At 43.9% G+C, this 26584-nt stretch overlaps 1 protein-coding gene across 2 annotated transcripts in view; it reads right to left on the bottom strand.

Moving 5' to 3' along the window:
- Positions 1–3047: 3047 nt before the first annotated feature.
- Positions 3048–26584, bottom strand: part of EP300 (E1A binding protein p300) — a 64382-nt gene continuing 40845 nt past the window's right edge. For both annotated transcript variants that reach the window (XM_068970264.1, XM_068970265.1), the window contains 18 exons: positions 25740–26177; positions 23980–24159; positions 23633–23777; positions 21698–21816; positions 19887–20126; positions 19390–19478; positions 17501–17581; positions 15689–15745; positions 15018–15095; positions 13237–13304; positions 12474–12624; positions 12207–12353; positions 11485–11598; positions 10640–10805; positions 9734–9898; positions 8516–8677; positions 5848–6129; positions 3048–5595 (listed from right to left, as the gene is read on the bottom strand). In XM_068970264.1, the coding sequence (XP_068826365.1) occupies positions 3421–5595; positions 5848–6129; positions 8516–8677; positions 9734–9898; positions 10640–10805; positions 11485–11598; positions 12207–12353; positions 12474–12624; positions 13237–13304; positions 15018–15095; positions 15689–15745; positions 17501–17581; positions 19390–19478; positions 19887–20126; positions 21698–21816; positions 23633–23777; positions 23980–24159; positions 25740–26177 (4857 nt within the window). In that variant the 3' untranslated portion in view covers positions 3048–3420. The remainder of the gene's footprint in view (positions 5596–5847; positions 6130–8515; positions 8678–9733; positions 9899–10639; positions 10806–11484; positions 11599–12206; positions 12354–12473; positions 12625–13236; positions 13305–15017; positions 15096–15688; positions 15746–17500; positions 17582–19389; positions 19479–19886; positions 20127–21697; positions 21817–23632; positions 23778–23979; positions 24160–25739; positions 26178–26584) is intronic.

Genomic DNA, 26584 nt, shown 5'->3' with positions numbered 1-26584 from the left:
ACTCCTTTTCCTATTTGGAACCAGTCTGTTGTTCCATGTCCAGTTCCAACTGTTGCTTCCTGGCCTGCATACAGGTTTCGCAAGAGACAGGTCAGATGGTCTGGTATTCCCATCTCTTTCAGAATTTTCCACAGCTTATTGTGATCCACACAGTCAAAGGCTTTGGCATAGTCAATAAAGCAGAAATAGATGTTTTTATGGAACTCTCCTGCTTTTTCCATGATCCAGCGGATTTTGGCAATTTGATCTCTGGTTCCTCTGCCTTTTCTAAAACCAGCTTGAACATCAGGGAGTTCATGGTTCATGTATTGCTGAAGCCTGGCTTGGAGAATTTTGAGCATTACTTTACTAGCATGTAAGATGAGTGCAATTGTGTGGTAGTTTGAGCATTCTTTCACATTGCCTTTGGGATTGGAATGAACACTGACCTTTTCCAGTCCTGTGGCCACTGCTGAGTTTTCCAAATGTGCTGACATATTGAGTGCAGCACTTTCACAGCATCATCTTTCAGGATTTGAAATAGCTCTACTGGAAGTCCATACCTCCACTAGCTTTGTTCATAGAGATGCTTTCTAAGGCCCATTTGACTTCACATTCCAAGATGTCTGGCTCTAGATGAGTGATCGCACCATCATGATTATCCTGGTCGTGAAGATCCTTTTTGTACAGTTCTTCTGTGTAGACCTTTTCATTGTGATAATTTTCAAATACACAGAAACACTGGAATCGCTTTCTGGTATCCCTGGCTGTGTATTAATTCACATCTTTCCCCTCCCTAGCACTGCCTCTGGCCTGGGTGAGGACAGCTTGTGTCCTCCTCCCCATTTAATTATTTCTGTCCCTACTTCCTCCTTGCAAAATTGCAAATGTTAACACTTCAATCCAGCTGTATTTGGCCAGAGAGGCTAGGGTTACCTACGCTGGGAATGGACTGCTTGGAGATAGATGGAATTCTAAGTGTCTTCCTTGCTGGGCCCTCAGCTCTACCCTGGGTCTCTAGCTGTGGGGACCTTTCTCTAACAGGCACTCACGTCTACTCTCTGGTCTGTCACGTGGACCTGAAGCTGTTTTTTTCCCAGTAGGAACTGACTCTTCTCTTCAGGGGCGGAGACCCTCCTCACCTCTCTCCTCTGGATCCCATCCATCTCCCCCACAAAGCTGTGGTTAGTCCCCACAGAGGAAAGTTAAGTGCTGTCCTCCCCAGAAACTTCCCAATAGCCAGCTTTTACCCCTACTTCCTCTGTTCCCTGCTTGTACCACTTAAGACTTTCCACTTTATCTTGTTTAAACATCATTCTGTCTTTTCTTCCAGATCACTAGCTGGCCAGCCTGAGGGCAAGGCTGCACCCCATCCACATGTGTTGTCCAGCCTGGCACAGAATGCAGGCGCTGCGTGTATGTCTGCTGGACCACTGACCTGAGGCAGGTGAACGCTGGGTAACATTTTCTGGAGTGGGCACTGAGTATGCTGGTCCACCTCACATGGACAGACTGGTTATTTTTGCTGAGACCAAGTAAACTAGTGCAAAGGCCAAACGAGTTTGAATTAAGGTACCTGAAGAGGGTCTTCTTTCCTTAGCCTTTAGCAGATGATCGAGTCAGTGTAAATTAAAGCTCCATTAGAGGAACAAGGAAGACCTGCCAAATGCTGCCAGAGCAGCTCACTCCAGGGTCCTTCTGACTTTTCAGACTTGTCCGCAGCGGATGTAATATTCTGTAGAGGAAGGGCCGGTTCCCTTTCTGTTCTTCAACACCGTCTCAGTATCAGACTAGCCTCTTTCAGCCTTCCCATTGTGGGTTTTATTTCTAGAGTGTCTTTTCCTACAGCCTCGTACCCCTAGGACTTCCTGGCTGGGAGTCAGCAAAATAAAGTGTGTATCACAAGAGAACAGGGCTGTATTGTTGCCTCAGCTTCCAGTGGAGCTACCTGTGACTTCAGCAGGTGTGACTCCTCTTAGGTGGTCCGTCTTACTCCTGGAAGATGAGGGTGACTGAATGAAGACCATGCAGTCATACATAGGGGACCACAGAGAAGGAGCTGTTATCAGGCTGATGAAGGCTCGTATCAATTCAAATGGATAAAATTAACGTTTAGCAGGTACTTGTCTTTTTCCCTGGCAAGTCTTTTTCCAGAATTTTGGATGAATTTATAAAAATCTATCTTATCACAAAATCACTTCATGTAATAGTTAGGGAGGGCTGTTAAGCTAGGGCTTCCACCTTCCGCCCGAAATCCTAGGTGTCAGGCATTTAAACCAATGCATTCCAACACAAAGATGCAACCGCAAGAAGTGAAACAAAATCAGGTGTCTGTCTCACACGGTTTATTTAACAATAGGTAATAAGAAATCAAATTTAACAGTCTATACAGTGATCCAAAGTTCATATTTATAAGTAATCAATTTTAATCGCATGATTTACAAGTTGAGGGTTTTTGCTTTCTATTTTCAAGTTTTACAGAAAAGTGTGTGTGTGTGGGGGGGCTGGGGGCAGGGTGAGGAGGAAGAAAGCAAGCACAGAAGAAACCCCAGGGACATTCTGCATGTTAAAATCATCCCACTGGAATCGTTTCTTACCCTCTTTTTAATTTTTTCCTTTGTTAGATGTAAAAATAACGAAAAAAATTCTTTCAAGAAACAGAACCACAATATATATAATACATCAATTTGGCAGCTGCCCCTGTATATTTTGAAAAAGTCATTTTTCTCTCTACATGTACAAATTACTTTAATACTTGAAGTTTTTACGATCAGACTTACGGAATAGAAAATTTTCTGGAGCACAAAAGTTGACTTGAGGGGAGCAAAGGGGTTGTTTTTTTTTTTTTTCTTTTTTAAAACATTTTTAAAAGAATGAACGTCTTTGCACCCAGAGAAAAAAAATTGGTATTTTAATATATATTTATATATATTTATATATATATAGAATGTAATTTTAAAGTAACATTAACCCCTTTTGTCCTCTGGTTTTAGAAATGTTCTTTTTTAACTCTTTCATAAAGTGAGGAAAATAGGGAAAAATGTCAACCATCTGCACCAGTAAATAATAACTATTAATATTACATATTTTCATTAATTTAAAAAAAATAATAAAACCTATTGGAGGTGCAAGGCAGGAGCGTGTGGTTGGCTTCACAGACCTCAGCCTCCTCCCAGTGCACACTTGAACCAAACACACAAGGGAAAAAAACAGGCTGGTGGTAACCAGCCATAACAAAAATATATTCTTTGTATTCTATCACCCCTCAGGTTCATCTCGCATGTTTGCTCGAAACCACAAACAGCTACTGCACAGTTCTTATGTGTTCCAAGGAAAATTGTCTCTCAGGCTAAGAAAGATTCAAAAAAATTGTTTGCAGTACAAAAAGTCTTAAGAGAAAATAATTTTTTTTTTTTGCTCCCAAAATACTACAAGGTGTCTCTAGTGTATGTCTAGTGTACTCTGTGAGAGGTTTGAATTCAAGTCTGAGTTGTCGGTGCCGAGTCCCAGGTCCGTGGCGCTTGCACCATGGAGGTTTGCCATCCCTGGATTGCTAGCGAGCTGAGAGAGCATCGAATTCTGGTCCGGGCTGGCAAAATGCCCTTGTTCCATGGGGTTGCCCTGGGCAGCGACCAGTCCAGGATGTGGAGAACTGGTCTGTGGGGAGACGTGGTGTGGAGAAGGCTGAGGCTGCATCCGTGGGGAAGGGCTGGAGTGGGGGGGCTGGGACTGTGGCCGCGGAGAAGGGACAGGCTGGGGAGATCGCACTTGATTGGAGAGAGACGGGATCTGCTGGCCTTGGAGGTGCGGGGACTGAGCCTGACTCGGGAGCATGTGCTGCTGGGGGCTCATGGGGTTGGGCTGGGCCGGCGAGCCCATCTGTTGCTGAAGGAGCCGCTGCTGGTAGGCCTGCAGACTGGCTCCCGCCTCTGCTCCCAGGGCCTGCGGGAGCTGGCCCATCTGTCCCATGTTCCCTTGCGGCATCTGCTGCATGTGGTGCTGCATTCGTGGCGGCGGCTGCTGCTGTGGGGCAGGGTAGCCCACGCCCTGCGGAGGCTGGAACTGGTTGTGGTTGGCCAGCCCCGGGCCCATCCCTGGCCCCGCTCCCTGCTGCTGCTGCTGCAACATCTGCTGTCGCCTCAAGATGTCTCGGAATTGCGAGGGCATGGTGCTGTGATTCATGTTCATCTGCTGAGCCTGCGGGCTCATCCCACCCATGGGTGGTGGGAGCTGTTGCTGCTGTGTGGGCTGCTGGGGCAAGCCAGCCCTCGGGACACCTGCCTGCATGGGGTTCAAGTTCTGCATGGCGGGGCTGGAGTGGACCCCCTGCTGACCTGGCATGGCAGGGGGCTGCAGGCCCGGCTGCCCGGGGAGCGGCTGCGGGTTGGAGTTGGCGTACTTGGCAGCCCGCTGTTTGATGAACGCAGCCAATAGCTGGGGGTTGGCATGAAGGATACTGAGCACCTGTTGCTGCTGCATGGGGGAGCTGGGAGACCTGAGAGTCCGCAGGAGGTTCTGTAAGGCTTGTTGAGACACAGTGCCTGGCTTGAGAGGGCTCACACCTACCTGGCCCAGGCCCGTCTGGGGAGGCATGTTCAGGGGCTGCCCATGCTGTGACACTGACATCATGGCTGGCCGGGGCATCCCGGACTGCAGCTGCTGGGGCGGGGGCAGTCCTCCCTGGGCCCACGGGGGTTGCTGCTGCATGCCGGTGGGCCCCATCCCTGGCTCCAAATGCCCACCAGGCCCTCTGGCCATGGGGGGCGGGTTCATACCCATGGGGGCCATGGGAGTCATCTGCGGCATCTGGTGCTGGATTGGCCGCTGAAAGATCTGCACGTGGGCCATCTGGCGTTGCGTCTCGGCTGCCCTCTGAATCTGCATAGCCATTTCCACTGCTGCAGGTGGAGGTCCCGGAAGTGGGGGCTGAGCAGTCTGAGGCGGGGTCGGGGGGGTCACTTGGCCTGCTGCCTTGCCCTGGGACACCGGGCCAGCAGCTTGAGTCCTGGGCAAGTAGGGCGGCATGTTGTTGGGAGGTGTGGGCTGGGGCTGAGAGGGGGGCGGGGGCTGGGGTGTCTGCGGGGTGGTGGGCTGCTGGCCTGTCGGCGTGGTTGGGGTGGCAGGGGTCGGGGAGGGCAGGCCCTGCTGCTGCCCCACCACGCCAGTCCGCTGCATGCTGGCCATCCGCCGGCGTAGCATCTGGGCCTGCTGGAGCCGGTGCTGCAGCTGCTGCTGCCGGAGCTTCTGCTTGATGTTGAGGCAGAAGGGCACGGGGCACTTGTTCTCCTGGCAGTGCTTGGCGTGGTAGCAGCACAGGGCGATGAGCTGTTTGCAGATGGGGCAGCCGCCGTTGGTCTTGCGCTTGCAGCCCTTGGTGTGCTGTACCACCCGCTTCATCTTCTGGCAGGACGGCAGCGAGCAGTTGGCGTTGCGGCACTGACAGGCGTGCACCAGCGACTGGATGCAGCGCTGGATGCTCAGGCGGCGGGAGTCTCCCGGGCTCTGTGTGGCGGCGGCCTGCTGGTTGTTGCTCTCGTCATCAAGCCCCAGCCCGAGCTTCTCCATCTTGTGGTCGTGGTTTTTAGTGTTGTAGCAGGTGATACACAAGTCATAATCCTGGGGAAAACAGGTGCAGGTCAACACTCCAAGATTCAAGCCACTCAAAAGCATTTACATATCCTGCTTGGGCTGAAAAGCCCCATTTTAGAGAAAGCTTCTTTAGCCCAACCATTCAAATCTGACACCAGGCCCCACCTGGCCTGTTCTGGTCCTCACACTGGCCCCGGAGGCTGCCCTCAGGCCAGCACCACCTCTGAACCGCCTCTCAGGTACCTGGAATCCCCCAGCCCTCCCTGCCAAGGGACCCACCTCGCACACGGTGCAATGCCAGCGAGTCTCCACGTGGTGCTTGCACTCATTGCAGGTGTAGACAAAGCGGTCCTGGCTCTGGGTGTGCAGCTCAACCAGCATGCACATGGTGGACCACTGGGCTCTTCGCAGTGACGAGAACTCCAGGTGCTTGTCCCTTGCGAGGGTGAGAAAGGCATCCCGCCCATCCATCAGGTCACAGGGGATGAGGGGGTCAGGGTCAACAATGGGAGGCAGGGAGTTGGCGGCAGGGCCAGCGATGAGACGGATCACAAAGAAGACCTGCAACACAGACAGTCCCCTCTGGACTCTGGAACTGAGCACTGCAGGCAGCTGGCCGGGCTCTGCGCCCGGGGGCCGGGAGGCCTGGCTTCCTTCTGTGGCCACCCTGCAAGGCTACACAACAGAGCCCGCATTCTCCTGCTTCAGGCATTTGTTCTCTTTTTTGAAACTGACTACAGTGGGCCTAAAACACCTGCATCTTATGTCTTCTACCTCATTCAGTAATTCTTCAAAAGAAGAATGGTCAAACACAGGGCCATACAGGGGACATTCTACTTCAAAGAGGTCAACTTTTAAGATGCAATCCATGGTTTAACCTGACTCTAATTATAAGGAAATAAATCAGAAAAACCCAAACGGATAGATATTCTACAAAGCAATTGGCCTGGAGTCTTCACAAAATGCCCGTGTCATTAAAGAAAATAAAGCCAGGAACTGAGACATGGCAACTCAACATGCAGCAGAGGAGCAGATGGGAGGTGGTGGCAGGGGAGAGGTTTCCTGAGTGTGAAGTCACAGCACGCTTATGCAGAGCGTGTCCTCTGTCTTAGAAGGAGCTTACTGAAATAAAATGTAGTAGAACGTTAACTGATGAATCTAGCTGAAAGCAACAGGAGGGCATCTTCTGTAGAACTTTCCTGTAAGTTTGGAAGGAAAAAAAATTGGTAGGGGTGGGAAGAATAAAAAAGCAAAATCTTTTTCCTTGCTACAGAAACAAAATTTTTTGTTTAAAAACACAACACAACCACTGATTCCCATAACCACTGGTTTAAAGGCTGCAAGAGGAAGCTGCTATTTCTGTAATAATAAAATGTAAAAGGGAACCTTCAAGAGGTCAAGAACTTGTAACTGCTGTATTGCCCACTATAACCTGTCCATTTTTTTGAGTCTGAAAATCTATGCAAACTGGAAATAATATTTGTTATATATCTGGGCAGCAATGTTGGCATAGAACAAGAGTCTAGAAAAAGAACACAGTGACTTTCTTGGTGGTCCAGTGGTTAACACTGCCCTGCCACTGCAGGGGCATGGGTTCGGCCCCGGGTGGGGGTGGGGGACGGGACATGGGACTAAGGTTGCACACGCCACGAACAACACAGGACAAGAGCATCCACACTGAGTAAAGACGTTCAAAGCCAGAGTTAAAAGCTCAAGGGGGGACTGTGATTACTGGGTTTGCTACTGTGGCTCAAAGCAAGCACTCACAGAGTGAGGAGGAGTGTCCTGAAAATGTGATCACACACAGGGAAGTCCTGTATCTAACAAGTGGGGGCAGATCAAACCACCTGGTGACTCCCTAGGAAACCTTAACTATGGCCAACCTCCAATAACAGCCATCGTGACTGACTGCTGAATGTCACCCTAGAGCTAAAACAATACCTAAATTTAATAAAATGATTACATTAGATTCTAACTCCTAACAGGAGACTACTACCCACATATTCTTCAGATGATGTATCTACAACTGAAGTCATACCTATTACAACATACTCTAAGGGCCTTTCCCAGTCGCTGTTATGACAGAGTTCCACACCTAAAATCAAACCATCAGTTCCCTCTCCACATTAATAGCCTCTTCCTGTAAGAACCTGATGTCTGAACATGGAGATAAACAAATGTTTAAACAAACCAACATGACCCTTCAAAACGCCTCATCTTACCAACAATAATGTTGAAGGGGAAAAAACCCCAACATACTCAGTTCTATTCCCAAACAACAAATAACCAATAATGAAATAACTTTGCTGTGAAGGCATTCATGAATGCATATATCAAAGTTTAACTTTTCTTCAATCCTCTCCATTTGCCAATTCCCTTTCAGCAAGGCAAAACATTCATTAGTTTCGCCAAAGTTCCATTAGAAACTTGAATGGCCAAATAAGAGTTCTAAGGGGTTTTGGTATAAAGCAAAAGCACAAAGATACCCAAAAGATATCCAACAAGCCCATCTTCTGAACAATGGACAGAAACACAAACATAAAACGGTTACAAACAATAGGGTCAGACAAACTGCTTACACATCTCCCAACACCATATAGCTTTGTAACAGCTACAGATCTAAGTAAGACACCTTACCATTTCATGTTCTCACTACCCTCTTTTTGCTTTCTTCTCCCTCAAATGATTTTCTTTTTTTTTCCTAAGGGAAAGTGAAGTCGCTCAGTTGTGTCCAACTCTTTGGGACCCCATGGACTGTAGTCTACCAGGCTCCTCCGTCCATGGGATTTTCCGGGTACTGGAGTGGGTTGCCATTTCCTTCTCCAGTATGATTTTCTTCCTTCTGAGTTTCAAATGATCTGGTGCTCACATCATAAATACCAACTATGGTGGGCAGTTCTGGAGGACCCTGGCCTTGGTTTTCCTACTCTGGGGGCTGTTCTCTTACCTCTTTGTGCTTCTCCATGGTGGCATACAACTTCTGTGAGAGGTCGTTGGATACGTTGGGCATGCCTGGCTTCTTCTTATTGCCCCGACTCAGGCTGCTCTTGTTTTTGCTAGTTTTCTTGTTGTTTTTCTTTTTAGCGTTTTTGCTGTCTCCCTTTGTCACCTGCAGGTTAGCATGAGAGAACAAGAAACGTTAGTAACTCTTTGTTAAGAGACTGTTTACAAGTTTAGAACAGTTATTTGTTAATAACTGTTACGAACAAGTTTCTGATGGAGCAACAGATCATAACCTTCTAACAGCTGCTCTCTCTTCATTGCTCCTTTCTTTTTAAAGCTGTAAACTAAGGTTTACTAATGTTTTTGCATTAATTTTCTCCCACTGAAAAATCTCTCTGCTGATCTCTCTTCATTAGACAACAGCAGGCTTAGCTCTTTGGCCAGCAGAAGCTGCGGACCAGGAGACACCTCAGGTGGAGCCAGGCCAAACCAAATCTGAGGATGGAGAGGAGTGAGCGGCAGGCAGTGAAGTGTGCATGGGAGTAGGGCGCCAAAGGCCCTGGCTCTATTTCCTTCGACTCACTTTCTAAAATTTCATGGACTTACTATTAAAAAAAAACAAACAAACCTTGAAAAACATTCAATCAAGGAGTCTAAACTGCAGGCTGTAAAGAATTCTTAGACTAAGGGTGATTTCAGTAGTTCAGACTCAGCAAGGGCAACTGACACATACTGCAGGGAAATAAATGACAAGGAAACCTTGTCATTTGACCTGCTATAAGGCAGCTTCTGTAGGGGGGACTGGTAAATTCTGGCCCAAATTTGTTTTTTGTACGGCTAAGAATGATGGTTTTTACACTTAAACAGTGGTTTAAAGAAGAAAAAAAGAACGTGCTGGAGACAATATATGGCCTGCAAGGCCTGAAACATTCGTAATTCAGACTTTTGCAGAAACAGTTTATCAATGTCATGTTCTAGACAGGTAATGTTCTGTTCTCCAGGGTTTCCATTATTAGAAATCCAGGATTCCATTTAAAAATGAGGTCTGGTGCAAAAAGGGCTTAAAATCTCTAAGCTAGAACCATAGTAACTTATCTACACCAATATTCCGTGCCTGCCCAATTTAGAGAGCTAGAGCTTCAGGGCCCGTTGGAAGCCTCAGCTCACGTCCGGGTCATATGAGCGGAGGCAGAGGTGGAAAAGGGAAACGCGGAGCGCTCACATCTGTGCTCTCGTTGCTGGTGTTCTCCTCCCGCTTCCGCTCCTCCTCCTCCTGCTCCAGTTCCTTAATGCTCTCTTCCAGGACATTGGGCCAGAAATCTCCCTCAAAGTAAGGCAATTCCTTCGCGCTTGTCAATCGATCTTCAGTAGCTTGTTTTAAAATATCCTGTGAAAATATCCAAAAACAAATAGCAATGTCTATTTTTTGGGAAAAAAAAAAAAAGCATTTATTATATAGCATCAGAGTCACAGCTAACGGACACAACAAGCGCAAAGAACCAGATGTGTCTTCTGGAAGACAGCAGGGATTTTGTGCCCAAGCCTGGTGCCTGGGGAGACAGCGTCACCAACAGGGAAAGGTCTGGTCTGAAGTCAGTATTTCTGGCTTCCTCTTTCCTCTTGCCGTGAGGGTGGGGAGATTATCTGCCTTTATGTAACCAAGTGACAAATGCCTCTGTCAGGAACAAAGGCAGAGGCAGCAGCATTCACACCCATCCCTCCAACACTTCTGAGACAGAATGCAGTGTGATGGGAGGCACGCTGGCCTTGCAAAAATCCTAGAAATACTGGCAGTTTCTACTGAGAAATATGTTCAGAAAAATCCCAGTTACAGATACTGGAAACCATATAGCTAAGAACGATTTTCCGGGCTGCTTATTAGGATAATGCCGGTTCATGTTTTCCTCCCCATGAGTAAAAACAGGTGAGACATTTAATAGTTCAAGTTTCTTATTATGAGACACCCTACAGTCACAAATGGTTGTCAAATGTTTTGCCAAGTCTACTTCATCTTAAATTACATGGAAGAGTGAGAAGAAACACAAGATTTCTGTTAAGGTAGTAAAACAAGCCAAATACAGAGCAGCAGGACTAGTCAAGCCACGGTGCTGTCATCCCTCGTCCTGACCTTATAATCATGGACGATTCGCTCGGACACAGCTTTGTCGAGCATCTTTTTGTACCACTCCTGCAGTCGCTTGGGCTTAGGTATCTTCTGGTCAGGGGGGTGGCAATGGAAGATGTAGTCATCTCCTTCACTTGGCGGACACGCCCAAATATGCCCTGTTGTGTATCTAACAACACAGACAAAAGGAACATTGAAGAGAAAGATCATCCATTCTAGAAAGAATGCTCCACTTTAAACCACAAAGAGCAATCAGCACAGAAACTAACAATTCCCCAAGATAACATGAAGTGTGTGATCTATGCCAGAACTAGGCATAACCCTGGATCAAAAAAATCCTCAATTTGTATTTAAAGACCAAACAAAAGCTACAATGCAAAAGAAAAGTCAATCCATGTCAACAAGAGAGTTTAATGAAATGCAAAATATCAGGAGGAATAACCTGCAAGGTGAGGTGCTAAACATTCTCAAGCACATATATACCTTGAAGGTAAGGAACCTGTACGAAGGTTTTGATGCTCAGAGGTGTGAAAAGACCAAGTGCAGTTTAAAGTTCTGGCTCTTCAAATCAAACTGTATCAAACAGCTTAATTGAACAAAATAAAGTAATTTGGGATGGGTGCAACTAGCATCACAACATCCATTTCTTTCCCATGGCAAAGCCAACAATTTCAAAGGGTCTCTAAATTATAGTTCTGCCAGATGAAAACCAAAGTGGAGGAGAAAAAACCAAAAAGTTACACATTTGCACGTACTGTATCTCACCAAAATACCACAGTGGTGATCAGTTTAAAACTAATCAGCTTAAACAAGTTGTTTTTAAAACTAGCATTTGTTTTTATGCTTACCCTAATTTCTTGACATATTCCAAATATCCAATTAGGATTTCATGATAGACTGCAGTCCTCAAGCATTTAGGACGGAAGAAGTGAACACTATCGAGGTATGATATGTATACTCTCCTGTATCAAACGAGGAGAAAGAAGCCAGGTCAAGTTGCATAATGAGTTTCTAATGATGTGGCTAAAGACATCTCTCTTCTCTGTGCCCTGTGCTCACCTTGTCATTTTTAATGCTTATCACACAATATTACATTTATTTAGGTAAATGACTAGATCACGAGCTCATCAGGGGAGTTTTGTGGGTCTGTGGCTCTATTACTATCTCAGCACCTAGCAGGGCCTGAGACACAGCATAATTAGTCACTACTGAGCGATCCATTCTGGCAGACTCTTATTCTGGCCTTTATACTACGTGGAAAATTCTACACCATACTCTCCTTCATTTGTGTGACATTCTTTTACATCTCAAGAAGGTACTCAGCCTAGATTTAAGTCCATTTTCTGAAAAGTCATATTTTAAGCTGCCATTCATATCTCTTTCCCTGTTATTATGAACATAAAAGAGCAGTATTTTCTATTTTTTTTTGTTTCACTTCTACACTACACACTTGAGAACTTACATTTCCAAAGGAAGCACATCAAACATTTTCTTATCCACTATGCTTGTTCACCTGACTGTAATTTCAAACTTCCACACAAATTAGAAAGTAGCCACAATAAAGTCCTACCTCTGGTTGGGCGGAGGGCAGTCAGAGCCATACTCTTGAACATGCATACCAAAGAAGCACAAGTCAACACCATCGATTTCTTCGAAGGCAAAGAGGGCTTTGGTTCGATATGGAAAGGATTCTGCCATCTCTCCACTATCTACAAATCTATACAATTCATAGTGGAGGGAAGAAGTACAACATTTCATTCAGATTAGAATCATCAACAGTAACTATGTGTGAGCAACTGTGGATCCACAGATAAGAAAGGGGGAAACTACTACATACCTTGCTTTCATGCCTGGTTTGACTTCCACAGTTTTGTCAGAAGCATGAACTACTCGGACAGTGACCTCTCCTGACTCAGGGTGATTTTGTCGCCTCAGAAACTCATTCACACGATTCTCCAGAAATGTCCCAAGTCTGGTAGATGGCAGTCCTAGGATTTACAAGTGACAAGTTCAGGAGTAGCCAAGGTGCACCAGTCAAATTTCAATACCTTATCTCACTTCTGCTTTTTCAACACTAGCAAGATTATCACTGACTCAATGGCCATCAATGTGAGCAGACTCTGGAGATGATGGAGTACAGGGGAGCCTGGCATGCTGCAGCCCAAGGGGTCGCAAAGAGATGGACTCACCTTAGCGACTAAACAACAACACAGAACAGCAAAAAACTGCACAGGCATCTATCTCCAGAACTAAAACTACTGCCACCCACCAAGTGAAAAGATCACACAGGGCTAAATGCAGCCCCTCCACAAAACTGAGGGAATCATTCACGGGATGGCAATGCTGGCCTCTGTCAGGAAATGTGTTGGAACAAGAAAAATACATCTGTGCTTTTTTACACATTATTAGGTGTAAGTAACTTCACACCAAAAAGGATACTACAGTTCAACTTCAAGTACATCATGGAAAAATTATCTGTTATTTAGTTTGGTTAAATATTTTAAATAATGTTGAAACAAAATAATTCATTCTGGATGTTAATTTTTAACGATGTTTCAAGCAAAGTTTTCCCATAATTTACCTGTAAGAAAGGAACTTACTTTTAGCAGAAAATTTATTTTCTTTTCTAGTTCGTGCAGTCTTCTTTAAACAACCATCACAGACAAATCTAAAATGTAAACCAAGACTTTGTTTAACAACTTAGAGGAGTATTTCAAATAACGCACTCTACAGAATCTATCTTATGTATGTATAAGGTTGAAAATAAACAAAAAAACAACCTGGGAGAAATACAACCAATATACAAAGAGCTTTCAGAAAACATTAAGAGAAAAAAGATAAATAGGTAAAAGATACAAAGAGCATATAAACTAGCTTACATGTACAAAGATGGTGAAGATCACAGATTAAAGCAGAAATTTTATTTTTTAGTCAATCACATTAGCAAAAGTGTATATGTTACCAGTGGGAATATAAAAAGGGGCATTTTGAAAGCAGCATGAATAGATTTTATATGTACATTCTCTTTGTTCCTGAAATTACGTAAGGATGTGTGCATAAGTAGAATTTTGAGAAAAACTGGACATCACATAAGTACTCATCAACCAGCTCGCTGACCTTCAGTTGCAAGGATCACTGCAAGTCTCGTGATCCTTGCCTACTCTGTAATTAAGAAGAGAAACCTATCAAAAGACAAGCTTATCTACTACAATTTTCCTTAGTGTTTTTTTTCTGGAAATTTTGTTATTTAGCCTCCTTTTCCGCCATGAACTCTAAACTAGCATCAAGTTAGTCCAGGAGAAAAGCAGAGGAGAGAGTAGAGCTCCCATCTTGATGAGAGTCACTTAATGGACAGACATCCCCTCCCCAACCTTTCCCTTGAACAGAGCTGGGAGCAGCCTCATTCCTGTAGAGAGAGAGGTAGCCGTGGCAATAAACACTTGGCAGTGTCACAATGGACAAAAATCCACTTATTTCCATGAAAGGCACTGATGATATGCAGCCTGGGTAGATATGTGGGGAATACTCAAGAAACAAAACATGAGGCCCAAGCGTATCTAGTTCACTGAAGTCTATATCTCATCATTTTCACGCATCTCTGCCTCTCAGTGGGGAACACCCGTGTTACCTGTTATCCAACTGCCCAAAAGACTTTAAATAATTCAAGTCTAACCAGGGCCACCATTCAGTATACAATCTCACTGTAATGTTCTCTCAGAGGCAGAAACAAAGTCGTCGTTTTGGTGTTCTCCATTACTGATATCATCTAGTCTGTCCTCTGCGATATTAGCAACACTCAACATCTGTCAAGTTTAAGCTGACACAACTGACACTTTCAGGGCTTTCCTGTGGCTCGGTCAGTAAAGAGTCTGCCTGCAATGTGGGAGAGCCGTGTGCTATCCCTGGGTTGGGAAGATATTCTGGAGAAGGAAATGGCAACCCACTCCAGTATCCTTGCCTGGAAAATCCCATGGACACGGGAGCCTAGTGGGCTACAGTCCATGGGGTCACAGAGTTGGACATGACCGAGTGATTAACACTTAGTTGTGTCTAACATTTCCTTTCTAGTTTCTAGGTGCTAAAGATTTCCTGTTACCTCTATTGATAAATCCTCTGTATTTACTTTTGATGCACAATAACCACCAAAGAATTTAGAAACAGTGAACCAGCAGGGCGAAGTGTCTCTACATGGACTAACACATTGTAGTAAGAGAAGGCCTGTTCTGGATTCCAGGTTGATTACTGTTCCAAAACTGAATTTTAAAGACCTTTTCCCAATCCAGAGAATAATTCTAAGAGGCAGTAATTATGACAATAAAATACAATCATTGCAAAGATGACAAAAACTTGCTGAAGTCTGGGGAAAATACTGATGCCTCACCCCGATGGCCAGATGATCTCATGATGAAGGACACAGATCTGATGCATCTTTCTCCCACACTCGGTACACTCAACAAACCTGCAAAGGCAAAACGTCGAGTTAAATCCAAAACTTGAACCAAATCAAAAGTGCCGGTATTTCTTGTTTTCGGACAATTCAAAAGATGGCCAAGATCATGTCCAAAGAATTGAAGTAACAGTGTTTAAAAGCTCTTTAGTGTAACAGGTACAGCGAATCTCAAACGCAGTTAAATTCAGTCATTTTATGGAGTAAAAAGTGATAGAAAAGATGACCGCTGTTTAAACCTCCGAGTCTGACACCATCCTGTCCATTCCAGGAATGCCTAGTACCAGTACACTTCTGTACCTCTGAAAGGTGTCACAATAAAGGAGGCGATTATGAAACGGTTGGAAAACACACAGGACAAGGCTGGAATAACGGCACTGAGCAGAAACAGCCTGGTGCCTCACATGAGCACCAAAACACTAGGGAGGGTTAGTGAAATGCAAATGTAAACCATAGCCTCGATTTTTAACATTTCTACCTTGTCTCCTAGATGTAGGCTACAGACTTAGCCCAAGAATAATAGCATCACCACACCGGCTGCACAACCCAAAAGAATGAAAGGAAGACGGAAAATGAAAGTGTACTACTCAAGGGGAACTACTTACAGTTCAGGATCCAGAGTGTCATTTTTTCTCTTTGAAAATTGTTCTTTATTTATTGTACTAAGGAAAGAAGAGGACACAATAAGAAAAAGCAACACAGGAAGATTAGCAAGTTGACTATTGTTCTAATAACCAAATGATAAAAACCCCCACCCTGTAAGATTATTTAAACCTAAGACTATATCAAGGATACAGCTGGTACATTCTTAGCTCCCGCAAAACGCACGTGTAAATATGCCTATGTTTTGGGAAATGACTTTATAGTACCTCTGTTCCCACTGACAGGAGAACCCAGTAAGATCTGAAAGCATGAATTTGTACTTTTTCCTCTTCCTTTTAAAATCTTGCCTACTACTCTTAGTGTTAGGTATTTATGCCTTTGACTAGTTTACTGTTTCTAGACAGCTCAGTCTAGCAGTATGAAAGACAGTGTGTACAGAGGGAGCTAAACCACTATTAAAAGAAAAAACACAGCATTTAGGACAGTCCAGTCAAGCAACTTTTCATATTAATAAAAAATTTTAGCATTAAGAATACATAGTTCAGGTTACTGAGAGGATTAGTAAAAAAAAAAAAAAAGGGGGGGGTTTTCATTAAAAAATTTTCACATGGCCTCCTATCCTGAAATCTAGCCTCCTACTCTGCTCATAGTCTCACAAACACAGGAGGCCACCTACAACAAACTTTTGACCACTGTGATTCTTCCTCATAAAAATGAAGCAATTTCCCCACTGAAACTGTTTTCTCCTAGTTACAGGCTCCAGATTCATTGCTACATGCCCTAAGGTATTGCTATCCGAAGTGTGTTTGGAAGACTATCAGCCTGGATGGACCTGGGAACTTGTCAGTAACGCACATTCTCAGGCTCACTGCCAACTGTAGAACTGCAAGAGGGGTTCCTACACACTTCAAAGTCCTAAGGCACAGAACTTGTGGTAACAGTGCCTCCCTTTTTTGCATCAGGGAAACCGACCTAGACCTGACTTCCCTGGTTAGCCAAGGGTTAGAAAATCTCAAGGCTCAAGGGGACCGGTACCAGTACCAGAGCCCACCATTTTATATGTCAGTGGTGACTGAAGGAAAAGGACAACTTCAGAATCCAATTCGAAGACACCAAGCTTTTCTCAGAAGCCCTGTTTTTACTAGTAACATAACAATTCTGAATTGCTATGGGAAATGTTCTGAATTGTTTGTTTATTGTAGGTTAAATCGGAAGAGAAGCTGAAGAATATTTAAAGGATACCAAATAGTTTCTTCCTAAAAGAGTTAAAATTTGACAGTTTGAATCTTATAGAGATTAGAGGCAGTTTAGGCAATGTTTAAGTCATTCTCACAACCTCCTAAATCCCTAATGATATTATGATACACATGATTCTAAGGATTTTGGTATTGTTAACTTCTATGAGAAGGCTGTATGGTGGTTATTTGTTCAATTCTCCTCAAACTCAAAACAATTAATGATGAAGTTACCTTGCACTCCACACTTTCACTTTTTGGGAGAAGCTATTTCCTTATAGAAGGAATCTATGACCATCCAGTACTGTTGTACCCCCCTAAATCAGTACCGAGAGAACTTCTGCTATGATCAAAATGTTCTCCATCTATGCTGACCAAAATGGCAGCCACGAGCCACAAATGTCTACTGAGCAACTGAAATTAGAAATTTTAAATCTTATTTATTTTAATTTGTATTTAAATAGCTACCTGTGGCTATACCATCCTGGACAACAAAATCTAAGACCACTTAGAAGCCTGAGCACGATCATCTGACAACAAACTGAAAAGAGAGTACTTTCTAAAATAATAGTTACTTACGTTTGAGGTTGGGAAGGGTCATCCCCCAAAGAAACGCTCTCCCCTTGGATTTCATTGAAACACTTCTCACAGAAATGATACCTGTCGGCAAGAAGGCCATACTGGGGTGAACTGTTCCGTTCACACAACACAGCCCAAGCCAAGCAACGAAGCCACCAATCACAGCAGGCCAAGGAGGGGGACGGGAGCAGAGAGCAGGTCATCAACGGCGACAAGGACATTCAATGATGCAGATTTATGGGCACCACAGTTTGGGTTTTGGTTTTTGCAATCAAAGCCAAGTGCAGACAACGACAAGCATGAGGGAGAAAAAAAAAAACACAAAACAAACGAAGAAATGAGGGATTGCAGGGCAACAAAAAACATAAAAGCAAGACAAGACAACACAAAGCAGAAAGCCAAGGCAAAGCACAGATTAGCATTAAATCTCTCAATGGGATCACAAGTAGCAAATGATCACAGCAAATAAACAAGTCTCACACAGACCTATACCCTTTCACTTGAGTAGTTAATGCTACTTGATGCAAATAATCAAAGATAGGATAGTCAAAAATCCACAATGAACATAGTACTAGGAAATAATCATCTAGAAACAATTTTGGTCTGAAAAAAACAAAAAACACCACTTTCTCTTTGATCCCAAGGAAACCACAATGTACAATAAAAAGTCTGCACAAGCAGTTAAATACTGATTGTAGCCACCTAGCTTGAGAGGTAAATTAAAGGCAGTGGTATGTGCAGACACACGATTACATATTCCTTGGTGCAAAGACTGCAAGCGCTGTAGACTGGTGTTTAAAATCCAAAAATGGTATATAAATGCCAAGATTATAGCATGAGACTATAGCATGCCAGCTGTCCCTTGCTTTTTTTGAACACAAGGTACTAACAACTTGAGACCCATTTTTCCCTAGGTTTTCATGAGTAAAAAACTGTGGATTCTTACAACTACAAAGCATTAGGAGAATGCACCTAACTTTTTGTAAATAAAACAAAAAGTTTGAGTGACTTTTTCAAAGCCAGAAATACAGCTGTAGTGCACAAGTTCAACAAAAAGCCACCACCATGGGGCTGCTTTATCAAAGTACTGACTGTCCAGCCATGCTCTTACACTGTCTTAGAGCCCCAAGTCAGCACCCTATGCCAGGCACACTGCTGACTGATTTCACAAAATAACAGACAAATCATGATTAATGAATGCACTCTGTATGATCACGGTCCATCCTTTAGCAGGAGAAAAGAAGGCAGAAGTGTCTAACCTACTAAAAGCATAACCATCCACTGTCATGTGCATCCTGTAAGGAACAGTCCAGTACTGAGCTGTTTTTGGAGGTGTTCCTTTTGATGTACTTAACAGAGAAAAAAGCAAGTACCCTGGGATCCTCTGATTTTATATGCTCCAAGAAAAACTGAGGAATCCATTGCACACAAAAAGGGAATTATTTCTTAAAAGATACAGCTGGCTAACAAATTTATGGTTAAAAGTTTTCTGGGTAGTTTTGGGAATTTCATGGAAAGATAGACCAATTAGTTTGACAATTTTCTGTTTTGCCAGAGGCTGTGGTAAGCTATAAAAATACAGTGGGAAAAGAATGTGGGGCCTGGGACATAATCCCATGTATGCTACCAACTCATAAAGCTGCTTGACTTCTTCATGCCTTGGGTTCCTGCCTTATAAAAATACAGGCACAGACAATTGACCCAGGGCTCCTTTCTACTAGAAAATCATGCAATTTCGCAAAGGCAGAATGCTAAGACCAGGACTTGTGCTGTACAGCTGTTTTCAAGCAAGCCACACACGAACCATGACTGTATGTGTGCTGGTCCATCCGCATGCACTCTCTGGACACGCGGACACTGTGACCTTGGTCCACACAGGTCGAGCTTACCTGTTCTGATAACTGTAGTAAGTGGCATCACGAGGGATTGTGCATAACTGTTTGCCATAGCAACAGAGTGTCTGTGGAGAGAACTCCAACTGCAAGAGAAACCATTCAATGAATATGGTTTGAAGGGCAAGCTAAAATATTTACACTGGCAAATCAGAAAGAGAACTTAAGCCTTAGTCCTCATTATGTCTCTCACGATGGGCAATTTCAGTTTCCAAGACAGTTCACCAAACTAAAACTACACTAGTTTACTGCTGTTATTATTCCACCACTCTGAGGTAAGCTTAATAGTTGTTACTTCTCCACCAGTTGCCAAAGAACTGAAGAGGGCAGTGTGAATTGGCACGCACAGGGAAACTAGCACATGCCAGGCACAGTGCCCCACAGGCAAATACGACCAAGTTCCTAATTCAAGATGAACTTAAAAACCTGATGATCCAAAGATTCAAACTGGTCAAGTTTTCACTGTAATTCTTATCTGTGCAAAAATTTCCTACCTTTCTGCCACAACAGTATCCAAGGCTTTGCATGACAGGGTCAATTTCTTGTTCAAAGACCTCAGACAGCTTGGAGCAGTATTTGTACACCCGTGATGTTTTCCGATTATATAACCAAGCATTGTTGAACATGAGCCAAATGTCATCCACATACTGCCAGGGCTCCTGATACTGTCCAGTGTCTAACTTCCTCTTGATGGTAGAAAGATCCATAGGGCTCTTCACAATATCAAAGTAATCCTAGAAGGACAAGTGACACCAAACAACATTACCAAAAGTCTCAGTATATTCAAGGTCCACAGCATAACCATTTAAAATTTTCTAGGTAATGCTGAATCTTTGATGTGTCTGAATGTCCAAATAAATGACTGATGCCCATCACATCTTTATTATTTAAAGTATATGTTTGTCTATTTGGCTGCATCGGGTCTTAGCTGTGGCATGCGGGAGCTGTCCTCGTGGCACACAGGCTCCCGAGTTGTATTGTGTGGGCTCTGGAGCACTCAGGCCTGGTTGTGCCACAGCATGTGGGATTTTAGTTCCCCAACCAGGGACTGAACCCAAATCCCCTGCACTCAAGGTTGATTCTTAAGTCACTGGACCACCAGGGAAGTCCCCCAACACTTCCTTAAATCATCAGTCTATAGACATATTAAGCACACAGGGACAGAGAGAACAACTATTCCTGACTTTCTGGTTGTTGTTCAGCTGCTTGGTTGTATCTGACTCTTTGCGACCCCATGGATTGCAGCATGCCAGGCTCTTCTGTCCTTCACTATCTCCTGGAGTTTGCTCAAACTCATATCCATTGAGTCAGTGATGCTATCTAACCATCCCATCTTCAGTCGCCCTGTTCTCCTTTTGCCTTCAGTCCCAAACTTTCTAGTAGCAAGCTAATGGTCTATGGGAGCGATTTCAGACACTTTATTATCGTATGTGTGTGATCAACTTAAAGACCAAGAAGTCAAAGACCCTTAGCATTTTAGTACTAGATGGGGCCTACAGATGAAACGAAGACCATCTATAAAAACAGAGGGGAAAAAAAACAAAGGATTCCAACAGATCTTTACCCCTTGAAGCACTCCAATGCCTTATCCAACACCACTTAAAATCCTCAAATGAAACTTGCCAGTAGTTTGGTGTATAAAGGCAACTTTAAAAGCAGATGAAGCTAATTTGGGTCTATCTTTTCTATCATGAAACTACTGCTGCTCAACTGATAAAAATAAAGCATATGAGCCAGCAACCCCATTTTTAGATATATACCCAAGAGAAATAAAAAGACACACACACAAATTTGTACATAAACATTTATAGGCATGCTATCTTCAACAGCCAAAAAGTATAAAAAACCCAAATAACTACTGACTAATGAGTGGGTAAAGAGAATGTATGTATATCCATACAAATAACGGTGGGTCATAAGAAAGAATGAAGTACTGATTCGTGCTACAATATGGACAAATTCTGAAAACATTACGTTAAATGAAAAGAACCCTGTCACAAAGAACCACATACTACAAGACTCCATTTGATGAAACGTCCAGAACAGACTGAAGGCAGACCAACAGCTGGTTGGGAGTAGGGGGGCTGTGGGCAGAAATGGAAGTGACTGCTTATGGACAGTTTCTTTTTTGGGATGATGCAAAATGATCCAAAACTGACTGTGGTGATAGTCGCACAATTCTGTTAATACAAAAAGCCATTAAATTGTACACTTAAATGGGTGGTTTGTATAATATGTGAATTCTATCTTTAAAAAGCTGTTAACAAATTGTAAGAGAAATAAGAAGTACCACCCACATACTTACAGGGATTCCTAGAAGCTGAGGGTCCACAGGCTGACGAAAGGGAAGGGATTCCGGATCCTGTCGGTAAAGTGCCTCCAATGTTGGCATTAGTGCCTGCCGTAACTCTTCAGGTTTGAAAACTGAAGAAGAGTATATTAGAAATTAGTTACCAATTAAGAGAAAGAGGGGAAAAAGTTCAAGTCGAAACTATATATCTCAAGAGCCAGAAAACACTAAATTCCTTATGTGGTCCCCATGAAAGATCACTATGGGTGTTTCTATTTTCTGGTTCAGACAGATCCTTTAAAACACCCTGTCTAGGCATCTTTAAATACCCTTCATGATTTAGTTAAATTTCTTAGAAACCCACTTAGTCTTGACCGAGTAGCAAGAGAATCCTAAGTGCTCCAAAAATTTATGAAAAGACTTTTGTCAGCATGTTCCAAACGATACGATGGGCAGGGGATGCTGTCAAGCAAGAAGAGAAAGCAGCCCCCTCTTCACAATATCAGCGTATAACAAGTCAGAAATTAGACCTGGTATTGTCTTATCACCAATGGAATCAGAACCACTGAAGGCCAAGAGTCCTTCGTTAAAATGTTTGATGTTTTAGAGCTTCAGCAGTAGACATATTTACTGTTTCAATGGCAAATGTTAGTTTTAATTCTAAAAAAAAACCAAAACTAAATTGTTATCACCAGAACGATATACTCAGTTATCAAATTATGCTCAAATGTGTTCTCAGTATGTTTCCCAAAAGTCAGGAAGATTTGCTGGTGTGTGCCAAATGGAATTACACTCCGTTTAAGAAGCTGGCCATTCAGGGTCCATCACTCTGAGCAGAGGCTTATTTCTTCTATTTACAAATTAATTTCATCTTCAAGATGGTATATCTGTCAGTACCTTGAGTATTTTTTTCACCACATGGTGGGGGCTGCCATGAAAAATTCAAACAAATAGATGGGAGAAGCCTGTCTCATATTAATATTTTGCTGCGTTCAAAATAAACAGAATTTGAGCGAATTTGTGAGATTAGCTGTTTTAAATATAAATTCCTAATAGTAAGACTGGGTGTGTTGCAGCCTACATCAAAATCACATCTCCATATATAAAACTTTATTTTTATTTATTTTTTAGCAGGATCTTAGTTCCCCACAAGGGATCGAACCCCACCTCTCCTGCAGTAGAAGTATGGGGTCCTGACAGTAGACCACCAAGAAGTCCCAACAACCTTATTTTCAAGTAACTTTTTAGCCCCATCATTTTAAGGTACATTGTATTCATGGAACACTTTCATAGATATCATCTCAGGAGCTAGCAGATCCCCTCTAAGGTAGGTCCTACTACCTGTGACACTGAAGGGGTCACTAGAGCCATAAGAAGTTCTAGTCCTAAACTAGCTATTAAATTAACTTCCGTGGGACCTGTTAAACACTCTCTGCTTAAGCATGCTTGCTTGCCTCACTACCATTCAGTAGCATGGTTCAGCCTGCCTGGACTAAGTGAGCTGGGTTAAGTTACTGGACCTTGCTGAGCCTCAGTTTTCCCGCCTGTGAAACAGGGGTCAGGGACCTCACAGAGGGGCTGTGAGGTTCTCAGATGAGACAAGGCAGCTTGTGGTACAGTGCCTGGTGCATAGCAGTTAACAAAGAAAACAAAGAATATTATTACTACTGTTATTTCCTGCATTTTGATCCAGAGTATTATTTAATAATTTTTGTCTCTGAAAGAATTCTGAGAAGTTGTTTGCCACCCAGTGACTGCTGGAAACAAATACACTTAAAGGAAAGAAAACTCCTTCTCCAACATTAGTAATAATGAAGACCAGGCCCAGGGCACCAGGCTTAATGAAATCACATGAAAGTTCAATTCCAAGGCCCAAGAAGCCCAATCTCACTCTACTGAAGTCTTTAGTTTTCCCTCTGCCTCCACGAACCCAGAGCCTAAGAAACTTACTCTTCTTCTTTGACTGTCCCGGGGCTGGAGATGACTGGGTTGCTGAAGTACTTGGCTGGTCTTCTTCCTCTTTCGTCTCAGTTTTTAATTCAGTGCCTCGCTCTTCGCTTTCTGTAGGTTCTACTTTACAGTCTTCTGCTTTAGGCTAGAAGGCATGGTAGCAATTTTTGGTATTCCAAAGACATGTAACTCAGTAGCAGTACCATCATTATCTTATTTACTCTCCCCTGTGGATGGAGCTCAAGACCCTTTCTCATATGGAAATCAGTAAAATGAGACCTAATTATCAGAGTCCTTTCCTGTAACATGTTCCTAACCCCAAAAGGCAGTAACTGCGCTCCTCTCACCTCTGGAATATCCTCCGGCTGAGTATCTGCTGGTTCTGGTGCCTCCACTTCCATTTTAGGCTCTATTTTTACTTCCTGTGAAGGCTGCTTCTCAGGAATGGTCTGAGAATTCACTTCCGTGCTACTAGTAGACGGAGGGTTTGATACCTGCCCTTCGATGCTGACAGCTGGCTGGGAAAGCTGGGTAGAAAAGGGCAGGGCAAAGAAAAAAAAAAGTCCGTCTATTACAAAACCAGAATTTAGGCTATATGACAAGATGGCAGAATAACCACCTATTTCTAAGCTAGTGTCACTACACCCATTTATGGTGTTTTGGGGCTAGTAAAAAACTCGCCTGCAATGCAGGAGATGCAGGAAACATATTCGATCCCTGGGTCGGGAAGATGCCCTAGAGGAGGAGCGCATAGCAACCCACTCCAGTATTCTCGCCTGGAGAATCCCCGTGGACAGGGGAGCCTGGTAGGCTACTGTCCATAGGGTCGCAGAGAGTCAGACACGGCTGCAGTGATCTAGCACGCATGTTCACGCATGGTGCTTTCACTCACTCTGCCTAGTTGGCCCCCCAAAGTAAATTTTGCTTAAGAAAAGGAGACTGAGGACTAACAAATATTGGCTGGCTTGTTGTAGACACAAGAGTCAGCCACTGTTTCTCCAGTAACATTCTGGGACAGCACCTGGGAGGGAGGCTTCAGAAAGGGCTGCCTCAGAGGAGCTCATGTTTATAGAAAAATGGAAAGAAAATAAGGACTGATGGGCAATCTTTTAGTTTTAACTTCTGCTTAGGAAAAGTTTCATATGTACAAGTTGGGAGAATATAATAAATTCCCACAATGAGCAGCTCTTTTGAGTCATCACATTCTAATGGATAACTAACAACCTCTATTCTTCCTAAGTCTTCCAATAACATACTTCTTAATGGGAAGTTAGTATTTTCAGAATCTATCCTATGTATAATACAGATGCCTTTTTGCATCCTGCCTTTTCTTACATATCAGAGGCTAAGATGAACCAGTCACACATGAACAATGTATTAAGAAGTAGCGATGACTCCCAGCACTTCTCAGTTTGCCAATAGGACAGAGAACTATCAGTGATCATGTAGGAAGTTTCAACAGTGGCACGCAGAGTTCTGTTAATAAGGATGTAACTGGTGGACATCTGGATCTCTGCTACACAGGTAACAAATCTTTCGCAAGGAGTGTTTCAGGCCCTTATGAAACACCTTCTCATGAATTTTCTAACTTTGGCTAGTACCGTAGACATTCATAAATCAATGATTTTGTTCATCTGCTCTTGAGAACAGCAGTTCAGGCTGTTTGAAAAGATTCTTTAAGTATCTGTAAAATTCATGTGTAGTATTAAACGTCTGGTCGCTCTTCTCCCCTTACATGCTTTCAAGCCTCTGAATACAACGTGACCGCGGTCAACGTAAGATCTAAAGAAAATCTTTGAGGTCCTTCTATGTGAGGTGTGACAGCAAAAGTCCGTGAACACAAGAGGTTCCAGTCTGAGGAGGCGACAGTGAGAGAAGAATGGCAGAGAACAGGCATGGCACAGGGACGCTCCCCCGAGGTCCAGAGATAGGGACTCGGCACTCTCACTGCCATGGGGCCAGGGTGGACGCCTGCTCAGGGAACTAAGGTCCTGCAAGCTCACCACCCCTACCCACCTCCCACGAAACAAAAAAAAAACCACACTGAAGTCGTGTAAAACTACAGTACAGCTGACATGGTTCTGCCGAAAGCCCAGACTCTGCTTACTGGAGTTGCCGGCTGCGGAGGCAGCAGGGGTGCGGTCGGGGTGGGCACAGAGGCTGCTGTGCTTTGCTGGGACAGAGGCTGCTGCTGCGCCTGGTCGACTGAGGGAGCAGCAGGAAGCGAAGGCTGCACTTGGGGAGGAAGCTGCGTTGGCGGCGGCGTAGGCGTCTGTCTTGGAGGCGGATGGAGAACCTGGGACTGTGGGCCAGGTGGCATGGCTGGAGGCGTAGGAACAGGGGCTGGGATTGCTGTTGCTGGTGGCTGCTGAGCCCCTATGCTAGGGGGAGTGTGGTGAGGGGTGGGGGTGCGACTAGGTACGGGTGAGGGTGAGTTCTGATGCAGAGCTGGTTGAGGGAGAGGGGGACAGTGAATGTGGCTCCCTTGAGACCCGGGAGGCATTATAGGAGAGTTCACAGGACAGGAAGAACTGGACATCTGTGCCTGTTAAAAGGAAAAACATAACAAGATGCAATTCAGAACAGAATCAAAGAAGTATTTACATAGGCAGGCTATATACATTTAACAAAAATCAACAATGAATGCCTCCATTTCAAAATGTGTCAAAAACCCTATTACTGGGGGCCTGTCTTTGGGAAATCCAACCAGTAGAGTACTCAGTTAAGTGGATGTCTCGGGCTGTGGGGGCACAGGACAGGTGAACCTATTTGTTTTCTAGCCGTCCAATGCTCTCTTCAGCCAAAGTTCTCTCTTGTGCTTCATAGCGCTCAGTAAGATACCATTTTTAAAGAGTTCACTGTTTTAAAAACTGGCTAAAATGGTTTCTTTAAAATCTAATCTCTTTCTTACTTGGGCTTCCCTGGTGGCTCAGCTGGTAAAGAATCCACCTG

The sequence above is a fragment of the Capricornis sumatraensis genome, chromosome 4, assembly GCF_032405125.1.
Source record: "Capricornis sumatraensis isolate serow.1 chromosome 4, serow.2, whole genome shotgun sequence".
Taxonomy (NCBI): domain Eukaryota; kingdom Metazoa; phylum Chordata; class Mammalia; order Artiodactyla; family Bovidae; genus Capricornis; species Capricornis sumatraensis.
This window is presented reverse-complemented; position numbering and strand designations above follow the sequence as displayed.